This window comes from Prunus mume, linkage group LG5, assembly GCF_029339155.1.
Source record: "Prunus mume cultivar Tortuosa linkage group LG5, ASM2933915v1, whole genome shotgun sequence".
NCBI classification, from domain to species: domain Eukaryota; kingdom Viridiplantae; phylum Streptophyta; class Magnoliopsida; order Rosales; family Rosaceae; genus Prunus; species Prunus mume.
The window spans coordinates 14000149-14013382 of NC_142702.1; the positions used below are offsets into that span (position 1 = coordinate 14000149).

Here is a 13234-nt window from a genome sequence, read left to right on the forward strand (position 1 = left end):
TTAATTCCATTCCGTTTTATATTTTTTATAGTTTTAAAATAAAGAATAATAATAATAATAATAACTAGCGAGTGTTAAAGGGGAAATTATAAAACTCCCCAATTAGTTTTTATTAAGGGCCGGCCCTAAATCTTGAATTTCATTAGTGCGAATAGCAGTGCCCAAAATCCAATTCTATCAGCCGAAAGTAACAAATTAATTTTTGTTGTTGGAAAAAGTAACAAATTAATTGGAAATTAGGAACAATCATATTCATTAATAACAAAAATAAAGAACCATCAAATTACATCCATCCACAGACCAAAAATAATAATAAAGAAATAAAGAATATCAATCGGGCAAGTGACATTTGGTGCCGTATCCTCTCAAGAGGCATTTCAACAAACACTTCGGTGTCCGTTGTCTAATCGGGCAACAAAATAGAAGAGACGGTTTGCCGACCCGACCCGCGGCCCGACAGATCGGCAGGCAGAGAAAACCGACACATCGGGCAAACCCTGCTCTTCTGCAGCCACTCCACAATGCAGCCCCGGTGATAAAGATGCGAGCACGGCATACACGTGGAGTCCGATCCAACGGCCATCTCCTCCAGACAAACCGCGCACACCGACGATTCTTCCACCGTCGCCGTCTCCAACTTCGAAATCGCCGCCCTGCTCGCCGGCACGAATTTCGGGGTGGCCGCCTCCTCCTCCTCGGAGCCCCCGAACTGCTCGACGAAAACATCGATGCACGCCTCGATGTGAACGACCATGAAGTCCGAGAAAGGGCGGGAACTAGCCTCTTCCGCAACGGCCCCGTTTGCTACCTTATCCACCATGGCTGCGCAGAGCTCCGGCGGGCAATGCAGCTCGGAAAGCAGAGCCTCGGCGAGCGTTGCCCTCGACGCATTTTCGTCCATCAGTAGGTCAAGTTGGAGCTCGTGCGAGTAGTATTCTGAAGTGGGCGGTGAAACGGCGTCGTTTTCTTCATCCGAGGCGTGATTAAAAGTAAATGTCGTGGACTCGACAGTGATCAAGAATTGGGTACATGGCAACTCAGTTTCGGGCTCAATCACGGCTAATGTAGATAACCGGCAGCGGCAGGAGACTTCGCTTCGCCTCTCCGTCGGTTGATCCATCGAGACGAAAATCGACAAGCAGGAACTGAAGATGACAGGAATTAGGGTTTGAGTATGGTGTAGAATAATTGTAGCAGAAGCAAATTGTGAGGCTTGTTGGAAAGTCTTGTAACGTTTATATACAGAGAGCTAAGGCGGTCTCCAATTTAAATAAGGAATTGTGATCGAAGTAGGATTCCATGTTGCATTAGGATTGATGAGGGGACGTTGGTCAAAGGGTAGTATAGTAATTCAATAATGGAACAAACATTTGTTTATTTTACGAAGAAAGTTAATTGAAAATCGAGTGTGCCTAGTCAACTCTTTGACTCTGGGCAGGATCTCCGTTTTGCCTTGCTATTACTCGTGGTACAAAACACAAACAAAACATTTGTTGCGGGCCCATCAGGCGCACCACTCGGCATCTCACCTAATTCCACCAAGGTTGTAATGTTTTTTTTATCGAAACCCAAGGTTGTGATTCTCTTTCCTTTTTTCTTTTTTCCTTTTTTTCAAACCCAAGGTTGTAAATTATAATTCATATGATTTTTTTTAATCATTATTAGATAATATATAGATATATAAAAATATAAAAACTGAATATGCAACATAAAAGAGGGATGTGCCTGCAATCAGTCGCGGAGCTAGGATTTCACATTAGAAGGGGCCTTTCACAAATTTTTTAAAATAATTCAAATAAGGGTCCTCACGAGGGGTCTTTCACAAAATTTTTAAAATAATTCAAATAAGGGTCCTCAAGGGTTAATAAGTTAATAATATCATTTCATACTTGATTAATAATTGATCCATTTATTACAATCATAATTGTCCTGAATTTCATATTTTTGAATATTAATCTCATCATCTACACTATTAAAGACTCAAAATTTAATAATTTATACTTCAACAGAGAGAAGAAATACAAAAAATGTTCATAAATCCTAATATTAAGATACCCTACTTAGACATGTAAAATGGGGGGAAGGAGAATTCACAATGCTTAAATTAAACAAAAGAGGAAGAGAAGGAGAAAAAAATAAAAATAAAGAAGAGTTTTCACTCCAAGAAGCAAACATATAAGTAAAAATATGAGGAAATTAAAAAAATTGCGAGAGGGCCTGGGCCCACCCAGTCCTTAGGTGGCTCTGCCACTACCTGCAGAGGGAGTAACTGTTTCTATGTAATTACTTAGGTGAGATTTCTTTTTTATTATTATATGAATTATTCACTCTTTTTAAATTTTGGTTACATTTTAGAAAATCACAGTAAAAAATATGGCCAAAAGTCACTTTTGGTCCCTATAGTTTGGCACTTCAACTACTTTTGACCCTGTAATTTCATATTTGGAGCAATTCAAGGATAATATAAAATTTCTGTCAATTTCTTTAACGAAGCAACCACATGCCCCTCACGTGGAGGGGCAATATTGTCAAACTAAAACCCCACACTAAAAGCTAGTCTCTACCTCTTTCTCGGGCGTGAAAATGGGCAACCCAAATCTCAAAATCCTCTCTCCTTCACTATCTCAAATTCCCAACACCTAACCAAACTCCATTTCCTCCATCCCTTTCTCTCTCCCTACAGATTCAATCTTCCAAACAACCAATTTCTATTCCTCCTTTCTCATCTCCCTCCACCATTCTCTACCTCACACCCACCACTACTCAACAACTATAGCAATTGAAGGAGAAAGTGGCTACTTTGAAAGAGGGAGGATTTTAAGATTTGGGTTGCCCATCTTTGTGCTCTGGGGAAGAGGTAGAGACCAGATTTTAGTGTGGGATTTTGGTCTAACAATATTGCCCCTCCATGTGACAGGCACGTGATTGTTCAGTTAAAGAAATTGACAAAAATTTAATATTGTCCTTGAATTGCTCCAAATATGAAACTACAAGGTCAAAAGTAACGAAATTGAAACTACATGGTCAAAAGTGGTTGAAGTGCCAAACTACAGGGACCAAAAGTGACTTTAATGCCACGTGGAAGATCTTCAACTTTGGTGTGTTAGAACCTGTTTGTTGTGCTTCTTGTGAAAAACAAAAACTTGAGTACTTGAGTTTTTGGGTGTTTGTCTGCTTGAACCCAACAAAGATGATTTCTTCCTTAATTTGGAAGTTTGACTTCTGTTTTTTTTTTTGAGAGATTCACTATTATACCCAATATAATAACCCAAATTATATTAAAAAATTTCCATATGAAATAGATTTTAGAAACACACCCAAAGCCCATTTACAACATAACAAAGAGGCTTCTAACTTCTTATAAATTACAAAACTGTCATCGATTTCTTAAAACATATTCAACCCCTGTTTGGGCCAAAATTGACAAACCCCAAATAAAATTAGGCCTGTAATAAAGCCGCAAAAATCAAAGAAAGATGGAAGCCCAAAACTGTAATAGACCAAGGCTCATCTGAGCAAACAAGGCTAATCTAGGGCCTCACAGGCCCAAAATAATAGGAAGAGGGAGCCCAGAAATAGGAACAATCCCACGTGACATCTCTGGGATAAAGAAAAGTCAGCAATGACGATCATAGAAGAAGTGATTGAAGGGTTCATGACATCAAGTTGATTCTCAAAATCAAGATCAAATCCCTCTTACATACATATATATATATTCAGAGATTTTTCTTCTGTCTTTTCAGAGAAGGTAATTCTCCCAAGGAGATAAGCAAGTTACAATCTCGAGAGAGGATAAGGGAAAGCAGTGGAGCTGTCCGAAAAGGAATCAAACTAACCATCACGGGTAAAATATCACAAGGGGCAGTTGAAATTGGGAAAGAGATTAGGTTCCTTTTCAAGAAAATCAGGGAAGTGATTGCCTATTTGAGAGCCTATCTGCCAAAACTGAAGAAATCCTATTTTCTTTCCTTCCATTAAAGAAGAGAAAAAGGGGGGAGATATCTTTGCCGCCCAATAAATAAACACAATCACCCTACTCCAGAGAAGAAACAGTTTACTATAAATACAAGAAGGAGTGAACAGGGTAACACACAACAAAAATTCATCATCCAATCAAACAAAATCCTACACAAGGAAACCATCAGCCAAATGGACAACTCAAAATCAACCAACAAGCCCACTTGAATTTCAAGTAAAACCAGCTTCAAATCAGAATTCCCAAGGCTCAGACTTAAGAAATAAGTCATTCAGAACGAGATTTTTCTCGTTACAAATTTGGTTCAGCAGAAACCAAGATAGGTAGAGCTTGAGTTCTCTCCAAAAATGGAAAACCTCAACAAATTTCACAGTGCAGTCTCTAGCTCACCGACGTTCTCAAGAACACCACCGCCCTTTCAGATCAAGAAGCCGCATTTCACTAAGCTTCACAAAAGCTTAAGGTACATTAAACCTCCGCAATCAACCTTTGGTATCGATTTGTAGTTGAAAATCGGGCAATCGAGTTGTCAACGGTCCAAATTTGATATTCCCATAACAGAGCCTCCCATCCAGCAGTAAATGAAGATCCAAATTATCTTTTTATCTTTTTAGTATTGACATCTATTTTTATAGTTTTGTAAAAGGCGTTCCGCCTAAAAAAGCTTAAATTTCATCAACCCTTCTGGCTAGAACAACCTCTTTATACTGAGATAAATTGTTAAAGTCCTCACCAGTCTGAGGCAAGAAAAGAACTTACTTGGGAGATATTCCTCACCCAAATTCACAATCGTTTGTTTAAGAAATCAGTAACTTGGGGCGCAAGTTATCCATTCCAGACTAAGTCTGCTAGAATTTTTATTACTAGCAGTGGCACGCCGCACACCAAAAGAAAGTCGACTTGTTGACCAGTTTATGGTTCTCAAGGCAGTGGGGAACTTTGCCTTTCCATCATAGGAGTAAACCAAGAACGGGCAAACAATTTGGCACGCCTAGTAGGACTTCTCAGTATACATTTTCTCATTGAGTTCTTTACCACTCCATGAATACTGGAAGCTCTAGCCAGAACCCACACCACGACATGGAAATAAACCAAGTGGCCCTCGTGGAAGGATCGAATCGAAGAAAGTGATGCCCATTCAAGACATGGCAAAGACAGGAGCAGGAGGTCCAGACCGGCCTGTCGGAAGGATGAACTCTGACATAGAATCGTGTTACGACAAGAGGTCACAACACAAAGGAGCCAAGATACCTAAATAATATGACACCATGATGCAATGGCAGTCAACAAGCATTCAGAAGGATCGGAGGTCGCCATGGCTGTAATTCCTAATCCCGATGAGGTGGTCCAAAGAACTAGACCTTCCCTATGGTCCTCACCGTGATTGGCATGGCCATATCAAGAGGTGGTCCCGCAGTGTAGCCGGATACTGAACGGGAGAAATCCAGCCGGACACAGGAAGTGATTTTTCCTGTCCAAGAACGTCTCGCCCCAATAAGGCGAAGCTCGCGCCAGACAAGTCCCAGAATCGGCCAGAGCCTCACTGCTCGCAGAAGCGGCCCCACAAGATCTCCCTATGGAAATTCTGACAAAGCAATATTACCCTACAGCCCGTAAGGATGGACCTCAATCCATTCCTCTACCGCAAGAGGAAGGAGAGGCAGAGGGGAAACTATCCTTATGCTAATAACGATGTAAACAGCAGAGGGCAAACCGGAGGAACCACCCAGACTGGAAGAGCCGGAGGAGCACATGGAAGAAGTTCGCTAGACCATATAAGGCGTAACCACGATTTGCTCAAATGTAACAGAACAAAACCCCTCCCGTTAATGCTCTAAATGACGTGGGGCATTGCAGAGGATGATCAGGGAAATGATGGAGCCTGAAGCCAGGAGGGGGGAAAGGCCCACCTATAGGAAGCCATATTCACCTTACATCGATCAGATACCCTTGTCCCCAGGTTTTAAAGTACCAAACTTCACTTTATTCAACGGAGAGGATCCTCATGCTTCATCAGTTGAGCACGTAGGCAGATTTTCCACCCAATGCATAGCCATAGAGAATAACCCACTGTTAAAGCTAAGACTTTTTGGGAATTCTCTATCTGGACAAGCTTTCACTTGGTACACTAACCTGCCAGCAAATTCTATTCAGACTTGGGAGCAAATGGAGAGCGTCTTCCATGACTACTATTACAGGATTCAACCAGAAGTCACCATCAGTGACCTTGCCGCTCTCAAACAGAGTGAAGATGAACCTGCCCAAGACTTTATAAACAGGTTCAGGAAGCTCAAAATGAAGTGCCGAATCCTCATCGAAGAAAGACACTTCATCCAAATGGCTCAGGCTGCCCTCAAAATTTCTCTGAGGAAAAGATTTGATGGGATGTTGTTTGGAGATCTGCAGAATGGCAGATAAAGCACCAAGATGAGGAATTGCTCAGAGAGGAAGCAGAAGAGAAACTCTTCCAAAGGCACGTATTACATAAATCCCCTTCTTCCTCAATACATATGATTGAGGTGGAGTCAGAAGAAGATGCAGAGGAATCGGAGGAGAGAGAGGTTGCAGTTGCGGAAATGGCAAAATTAAAGCATCCCATCAGTTGTAAAACCCTTACAAAGCCTCCAAGGGATCAAAAGCCGCCACATTCACAGGAGGGTTCGTTCCAAACAAACCCATGCAGAACAAAGTATATTCTTTCGATCGACCAAAGTAGATGCTTTGTTTGATGAAATGTTGCTACAGAAAGCAATAAAGACGCCTCACAGAATGCCCAAACCAGAAGAACTCAAGGGCAGAAGATTGCAGATGGCACAATTCTTGGAATCATTCTACCAATAGTTGTGTTGTTTTCAGAGATGTTATACAGGAAGGGATAACAGAAGAAGGTCAAGCTAGCGAAAAACCTCCATCCGTCACCATAGATCCTTTTCCCGCCACAAGTTAATATGGTCAACCTAAATTGGCCGAACGAAAGAAGGACAGAAAGCTATAGAGGCCGACTCGGTAGAAGCAGAATAGTTTCAAAGGAGACTATGGAAAGACCAAAAGCAACCATTTCGCTTGGAATAGTGCTCTGCAGCAGTGCAAGTGTGAGGTCTGAGAAATGGAGGTAATCCCGAAAACAGGATCTGCCCACTCCAAGTGTTTTTGACCGGATTGGAACCACGCCCAGGATAAGGCCGACAGAGAAACTACCCTAGGCCTGTCCAATCCAGCAGAAGAATGACTAAGCAGCCCAATGAAGAAAAATCAATAAGAGTGCCTGTAGTGATAAACCTTTGGCGGCCATCATTGAAGGCGGTGGTATTCTCGGGAAAAGTGGCGGACCAACAATGGAGCTGACAAGAACCCAAAGGAGGAGGGTTCGAGACAAGATCGCACATTCCTCAATAACGAAAACGCACAGTGCTTCAGAGACCAATCTCGCCAAAAAGGGAAAGAGCAAATATTTCCTGCATGTAACAAGCAATCTCTCAACCACGTGAAGTTGAAAAAGCAGAATCTTCAAAGAAACCTTCTATCCATTCTACCTCCGCCTGAAAATCTACTTAAAACTCCCCGACCAGAGGAAAAATCGATCCTATTCCAGGAGAAGGGCAATGAGACTGGGTTGAGGAATATGAAGAGGAGCAATGGATTATGAACCATCTACAGATGACAGAATGCGCCTCAAATGAAGAACTAGGAGAATGGACGGAGGAGTATGATGGAGAACAGATGGATTATGACGGAGAATTGGATGCGGAAACCGAGGCCTTCGGTGCAGTGGAGGACTTGTTACGTCGACCTAGGCATCAATATGGTGTTCATTCGCGAGAAAAGTTCTGGGCAGAGAAGGACAAGAGCACTGACAGAGACGTATTTTCCCAAGAAAGTTTTGAATGCAAAGTTGGCGAAGCGGAAGAAATGCCGAACAACAAACAGATCCCTGCAATGTATGAACAACCCACAAGTTGGCTACAGATCGCTTTGCTTCTCCAAACCAACCAAAGAAATGGCAAACCACCTCAGACCCTTATTTATAACAGCAAACTTTGGGGGTGTTCCTATTCCCAAAACTATGGTAGATGGAGGTGCAGCTATCAACCTTCTCGCCTCACAGAATCGAGCAAAATGGGAGAACAGAAAAGGATTTAATTCCAACCCGCCTGACCGTCACCAATTTCGCAGGAGGCATCACCAAAACCCTTGGGATCCTAGATGTGGATGTTTTAGTAGGAAGCAAGAAGCTGAAGGTTGCATTCTTTGTGGTAGATACTACCTCTACCACTTACAATGCATTGCTTGGCAGAGACTGGATTCACCAGAGTCTATGTGTTCCTTCCACTCTTCATCAACAGTTAGCTTTATGGAATGAAGAAGGCTACATGGAGATAATAGAGGCCGATCCACGGCCATTTCTACCTTCTGCCATGTGTTGTGAGGCAAGGTATTATCATGATGACCTTGGTCCTTTCACCTTCTTTGGAGTCAACCAGAACGGCCGCCCCCATGGTGTCACGGCCCAGAGGCTCATTGAAGAAGGTCTAACCAATTCCTTGGAGGATTGGAACAGACCTTTTGTTCTAAATTTCCATAGCACTAATGTCTAGTCCCAATCAACAAGAAAAGGATCGAGCTGCAACAATCCGGTCCATTACAAAAAGATTGTTGATATACTGGAAGGAAAGAAAGTTTTTTGCGCATAATCCAGCCATCAATATGGCAGAATTCACTCATGAAAGCACGGAAAGCCAGGAGGAAGAGGAACTACAGGAGGAAGTGCTAGATTTTGCACCAGCCGCCTGGATGACTCTCTGCCAGAGGTAGAAGATCCTTTGCAGGAAATAAACTTAGGAACAGGGGAGGATCCAAGGCCTACCTTTATCAGCGCACTATTGAAAGAGCCACTTAAGAATGAACTCGTTGCACTTCTACAAGAGTTCAAAGATTGTTTTGCTTGGCATTATCACGAGATGCCAGGATTAGACAGGGAATTGGTAGAACACAAGCTGCCAATCAAAGAGGGATACCTTCCGGTCAAACAGGCCAGAAGAAGGATGTCCATGGACACAGAACTAAAAGTCAAAGAAGAAATAGAAAGGCTGCTCAAAGCAGGATTCATCAGTCCGCCATCTATGCTAATTGGCTAGCTAATATTGTACCAGATTCCCAAGGTTGTCAACGGTCCATCCGGCCCAGCGTCCCGGCCTGTATCTCAAGGCCCCAGCCTGTATCTCCAAATTCCAAATTTAAGGCCCCATCAGCCGGGTATCTCCAAATTCACCTGCACTGAAAACGTGGGAAAGAGAAGACATCGACGTGGAGAAGACAAGACGTCACCGATATTGACTAGCTAATAAAAAGCTAGTAATCAAAATCGCTTCAGACGGGCACTAGCTTAGTGGGAAGAGTGGCGACGTGAGGTAACGAGGAATTTACCACGCGCCAATTTAATGGCCATGTCATTTAAGTCCTGAAACCGCTCCAAAATGATTCAGACTTAAGGGGGCATTGTTTGGGCCAAAATTGACACACCCCAATAAAATTAGGCCCGTAATAAAGCCGCAAAAATCAAAGAAAGATGGAAGCCCAAAAAACCTGTAAGAGACCAGCCCAAGGCTCATCAGAGCAAACAAGGCTAATCTAGGGCCTCACAGGCCCAAAATAATAGGAAGAGGGAGCCCAGAAATAGGAACAATCCCACGTGACATCTCTGGGATAAAGAAAAGTCAGCAATGGCGACTGTCATAGAAGAAGTGATTGAAGGGTTCATGACATCAAGTTGATTCTGAAAAAAATGAAGATCAAATCCCTCTTACATACATATATATATATATATTCAGAGATTTTTCTTCTGTCTTTTCAGAGAAGGTAATTCTCCCAAGGAGATAAGCAAGTTACAATCTCAGAGAGGGATAAGCAGGAAAGCAGGAGCTGTCCAGAAAAGGAATCAAACTAACCATCACGGGTAAAATATCACAAGGGGCAGTTGAAATTGGGAAAGAGATTAGGTTCCTTTTCAAGAAAATCAGGGAAGTGATTGCCTATTTGAGAGCCTATCTGCCAAAACTGAAGAAATCCTATTTTCTTTCCTTCCATTAAAGAAGAGAAAAAGGGGGGAGATATCTTTGCCGCCCAATAAATAAACACAATCACCCTACTCCAGAGAAGAAACAGTTTACTATAAATACAAGAAGGAGTGAACAGGGTAACACACAACAAAAATTCATCATCCAATCAAACAAAATCCTACACAAGGAAACCATCAGCCAAATGGACAACTCAAAATCAACCAACAAGCCCACTTGAATTTCAAGTAAAACCAGCTTCAAATCAGAATTCCCAAGGCTCAGACTTAAGAAATAAGTCATTCAGAACGAGATTTTTCTCGTTACAAATTTGGTTCAGCAGAAACCAAGATATGTAGAGCTTGAGTTCTCTCCAAAAATGGAAAACCTCAACAAATTTCACAGTGCAGTCTCTAACTCACCGACGTTCTCAAGAACAACCACCGCCCTTTCAGATCAAGAAGCGCGCATTCGCCCACTCGAAGCTTCACAAAAGCTTAAGGTACATTAAAACTCTGCCAGAATCAACCTTTGGTATCGATTTGTAGTTGAAAATCGGGCAATCAGAGTTGTCAACGGTCCAAATCCCAGACATTCCCAGCCCAAAACAGAGCCTTCCATCCAGCAGTAAATGGAGATCCAGCTATCTTTTTATCTTTTTAGCATTGACATCTATTTTTATAGTTTTGTAAAAGGCAGTTCCGCCTAAAAACAGCTTAAATTTCATCAACCCTTTTGGCCAAAACAACCTCTTTATACTGAGATAAATTGTTAAAGTCCTCACCAGTCTGAGGCAAGAAAAGAACTTACTTGGGAGATATTCCTCACCCAAATTCACAATCGTTTGTTTAAGAAATCAGTAACTTGGGGCACAAGTTATCCATTCCAGACTAAGTCTGCTAGAATTTTTATTACTAGCAGTGGCACGCTCGCACACCAAAAGAAAGCTGACTTGTTGACCAGTTTATGGTTCTCAAGGCAGTGAGGAACTTTGCCCTTCCATCATAGGAGTAAACCAAGAACGGGCAAACAACCCCAAAACCTCTTTAAAAAAATCCAAAACATTCAATAGGGCATCAAAATAATTTAATAATCAAAATTAAATTTAATAGGACCAACTGTCATTTTTTGGGTTTGTTTATAGAGATTAAATGGTGTAGGTTCGATAAATATCATTAGTACTAAGAATGAGTATATAACTAAATATCTCCTCTTCTTTTTTTCTTGATTTGGATGGTGTAGCTTCTCATATTATGACATGTGCTTTCTTCTGTGGATCTTTTCCTCTTCTTGAGTTATATGTAACATGTGTATTTTGTGTGTCACTCATAGAATCTCAAAAGTACATTATATTGAAATTGCAAGAATCAGATTATATTGAAGAATACAAGAAAGTTAAAGAGTTATTTTAATCAAAAGTACATTATATTGAAATTGCAAGAATCAGATTAATCAATATCTCACCAAAAAATTAAATTCACCTTCATTGGCTTGGCTACAATATTTTTAAAAAAAAATACAAAATTTGAGCTACATGCTTGCTTGCATCATATCTAAAAACTTCGTCCATCATCTCTTCACACCTCTCTCTTCATGCATCAAAGTAGGCATGGAAAATCGACACAATGGACAAGACCTGCTTTTGTCCAGCCACTTGAGAATGCAAGCTCCATGAAAAAGATGAGAACATGGCATACAAGTCCCTTCCGAACCAACCACAATCTCCTCCATACAAATCGAACACACAGTCGAAACTTGTACTTCTCTCACTCTCTCCAACTTATTCTCAACCCACAATTTTTTCGACCACGGCATGAATTCTAATCTGGCCTCCCCCATGTCATCGTTCCACACGAGTGTCAACAACATGAACATTGATGAACACCGAAAGATTCAAAACCTTATGCCCGGTACCACCGCTGGTAACCAACAAATAGAAAGAGGCATCGTTCATTATTTTATCTGTCATCCACTGACGAATCGCGGCTGGCACGCTTAGAAAAGATAGCTTGCCGGATATGGCAGTCCTCAAATCCTCGTCGAGGCGTTGCCACCTCGAAGGGGTCGATCTTGAGCTTTTCGTTCTTAACGCTGACGAGGGTGGTGCAATTTTTATGGTCAATGTGGTTGTCCTTGTACAAGTCCTCAAACTCAAAATCCCAGCAGGGGTGAAGGCATGTAACCCTAGCCTCCATGTTCAGAAGGAACTTGGTGGATCGCAGCTCGGTTTAGGGTTCAATTACGGCTTCAAGCTCAGTAGTAAGTCTGAAACGAGGGTCACCAACAATGTGATAGAAAATAGAGAGAAGAACAGAATAATACTTGAGAGAAAACCAGAGGAGTAAACTCAGAAAAATGTTATTAAGAAGAAAATTACAGAGATATGTAGCCACTCAAGCTTTATATACAGCAGAGCTGTGCTTAATCTCTAAGTAAGCTCTGTAACTAACTCACATGTATATTACAATTACAGCTGTGAGCTACACGTGATAAACCCACGTGGCTTAGTTAATAACAGATAGCTAACCAATTCTAGAAGCTAAGCTAACTAATTCTTATTTTGGTAAACATCCCCCCTCAATCTCAGTTGGGATACCCAGTCGAGATTGATACAATGTTTAACAAACACAGGACCATGTAAACCCTTGGTAAAGACGTCTGCAATTTGCTCTTCAGTAGGAATGTACTGCACCATGATATCCCTACGTTGAACTCGTTCTCTAATAAAATGAAAGTCTATATCCAAATGTTTTATCCGAGAATGTTGCACAGGATTTGAACTGAGAGCTAAGGCAGAAAGGTTGTCACAGAATAGTAATGGAGGCTCAGGAAGATACTCATGTAAATCAGCCAAGACTTGTCGAACCCAAGCAATATCAGCAGCTGTATTGGCAAGAGCCCTATACTCGGCTTCCGTAGAGCTCCGGAAACTGACCCGTGCTTCTTAGATTGCCAAGACACTGGATTTGAACCAATGAAAACTACAAAGCCTGTTGTAGATCTGCGAGTAGATGGATCTCCGCCCAGTCTGCATCACTGTAAGCATGAAGGTGCATATCACCAGGAGAGAAGGTAATACCATACGCCATAGTACCTTGTATATACCTCAAGATGCGTTTAACCAACAAGAAATGAGTCTCAGAAGGATTTGTCATATATTGGCAAACAGATTCACAGAATATGCTAAGTCCGCCTTGTAAAAGTC

The 13234-nt window shown here is 41.6% G+C and overlaps 1 protein-coding gene across 1 annotated transcript; it reads right to left on the reverse strand.

Moving 5' to 3' along the window:
- Positions 1 to 229: 229 nt before the first annotated feature.
- LOC103331233 (E3 ubiquitin-protein ligase SDIR1-like) lies at positions 230 to 1304 on the reverse strand. Its single transcript, XM_089053095.1, has one exon. The coding sequence runs from the start codon at positions 1118 to 1120 to the stop codon at positions 404 to 406; it is 717 nt and encodes a 238-aa protein (XP_088909221.1). The 5' UTR covers positions 1121 to 1304; the 3' UTR covers positions 230 to 403.
- Positions 1305 to 13234: the final 11930 nt, after the last annotated feature.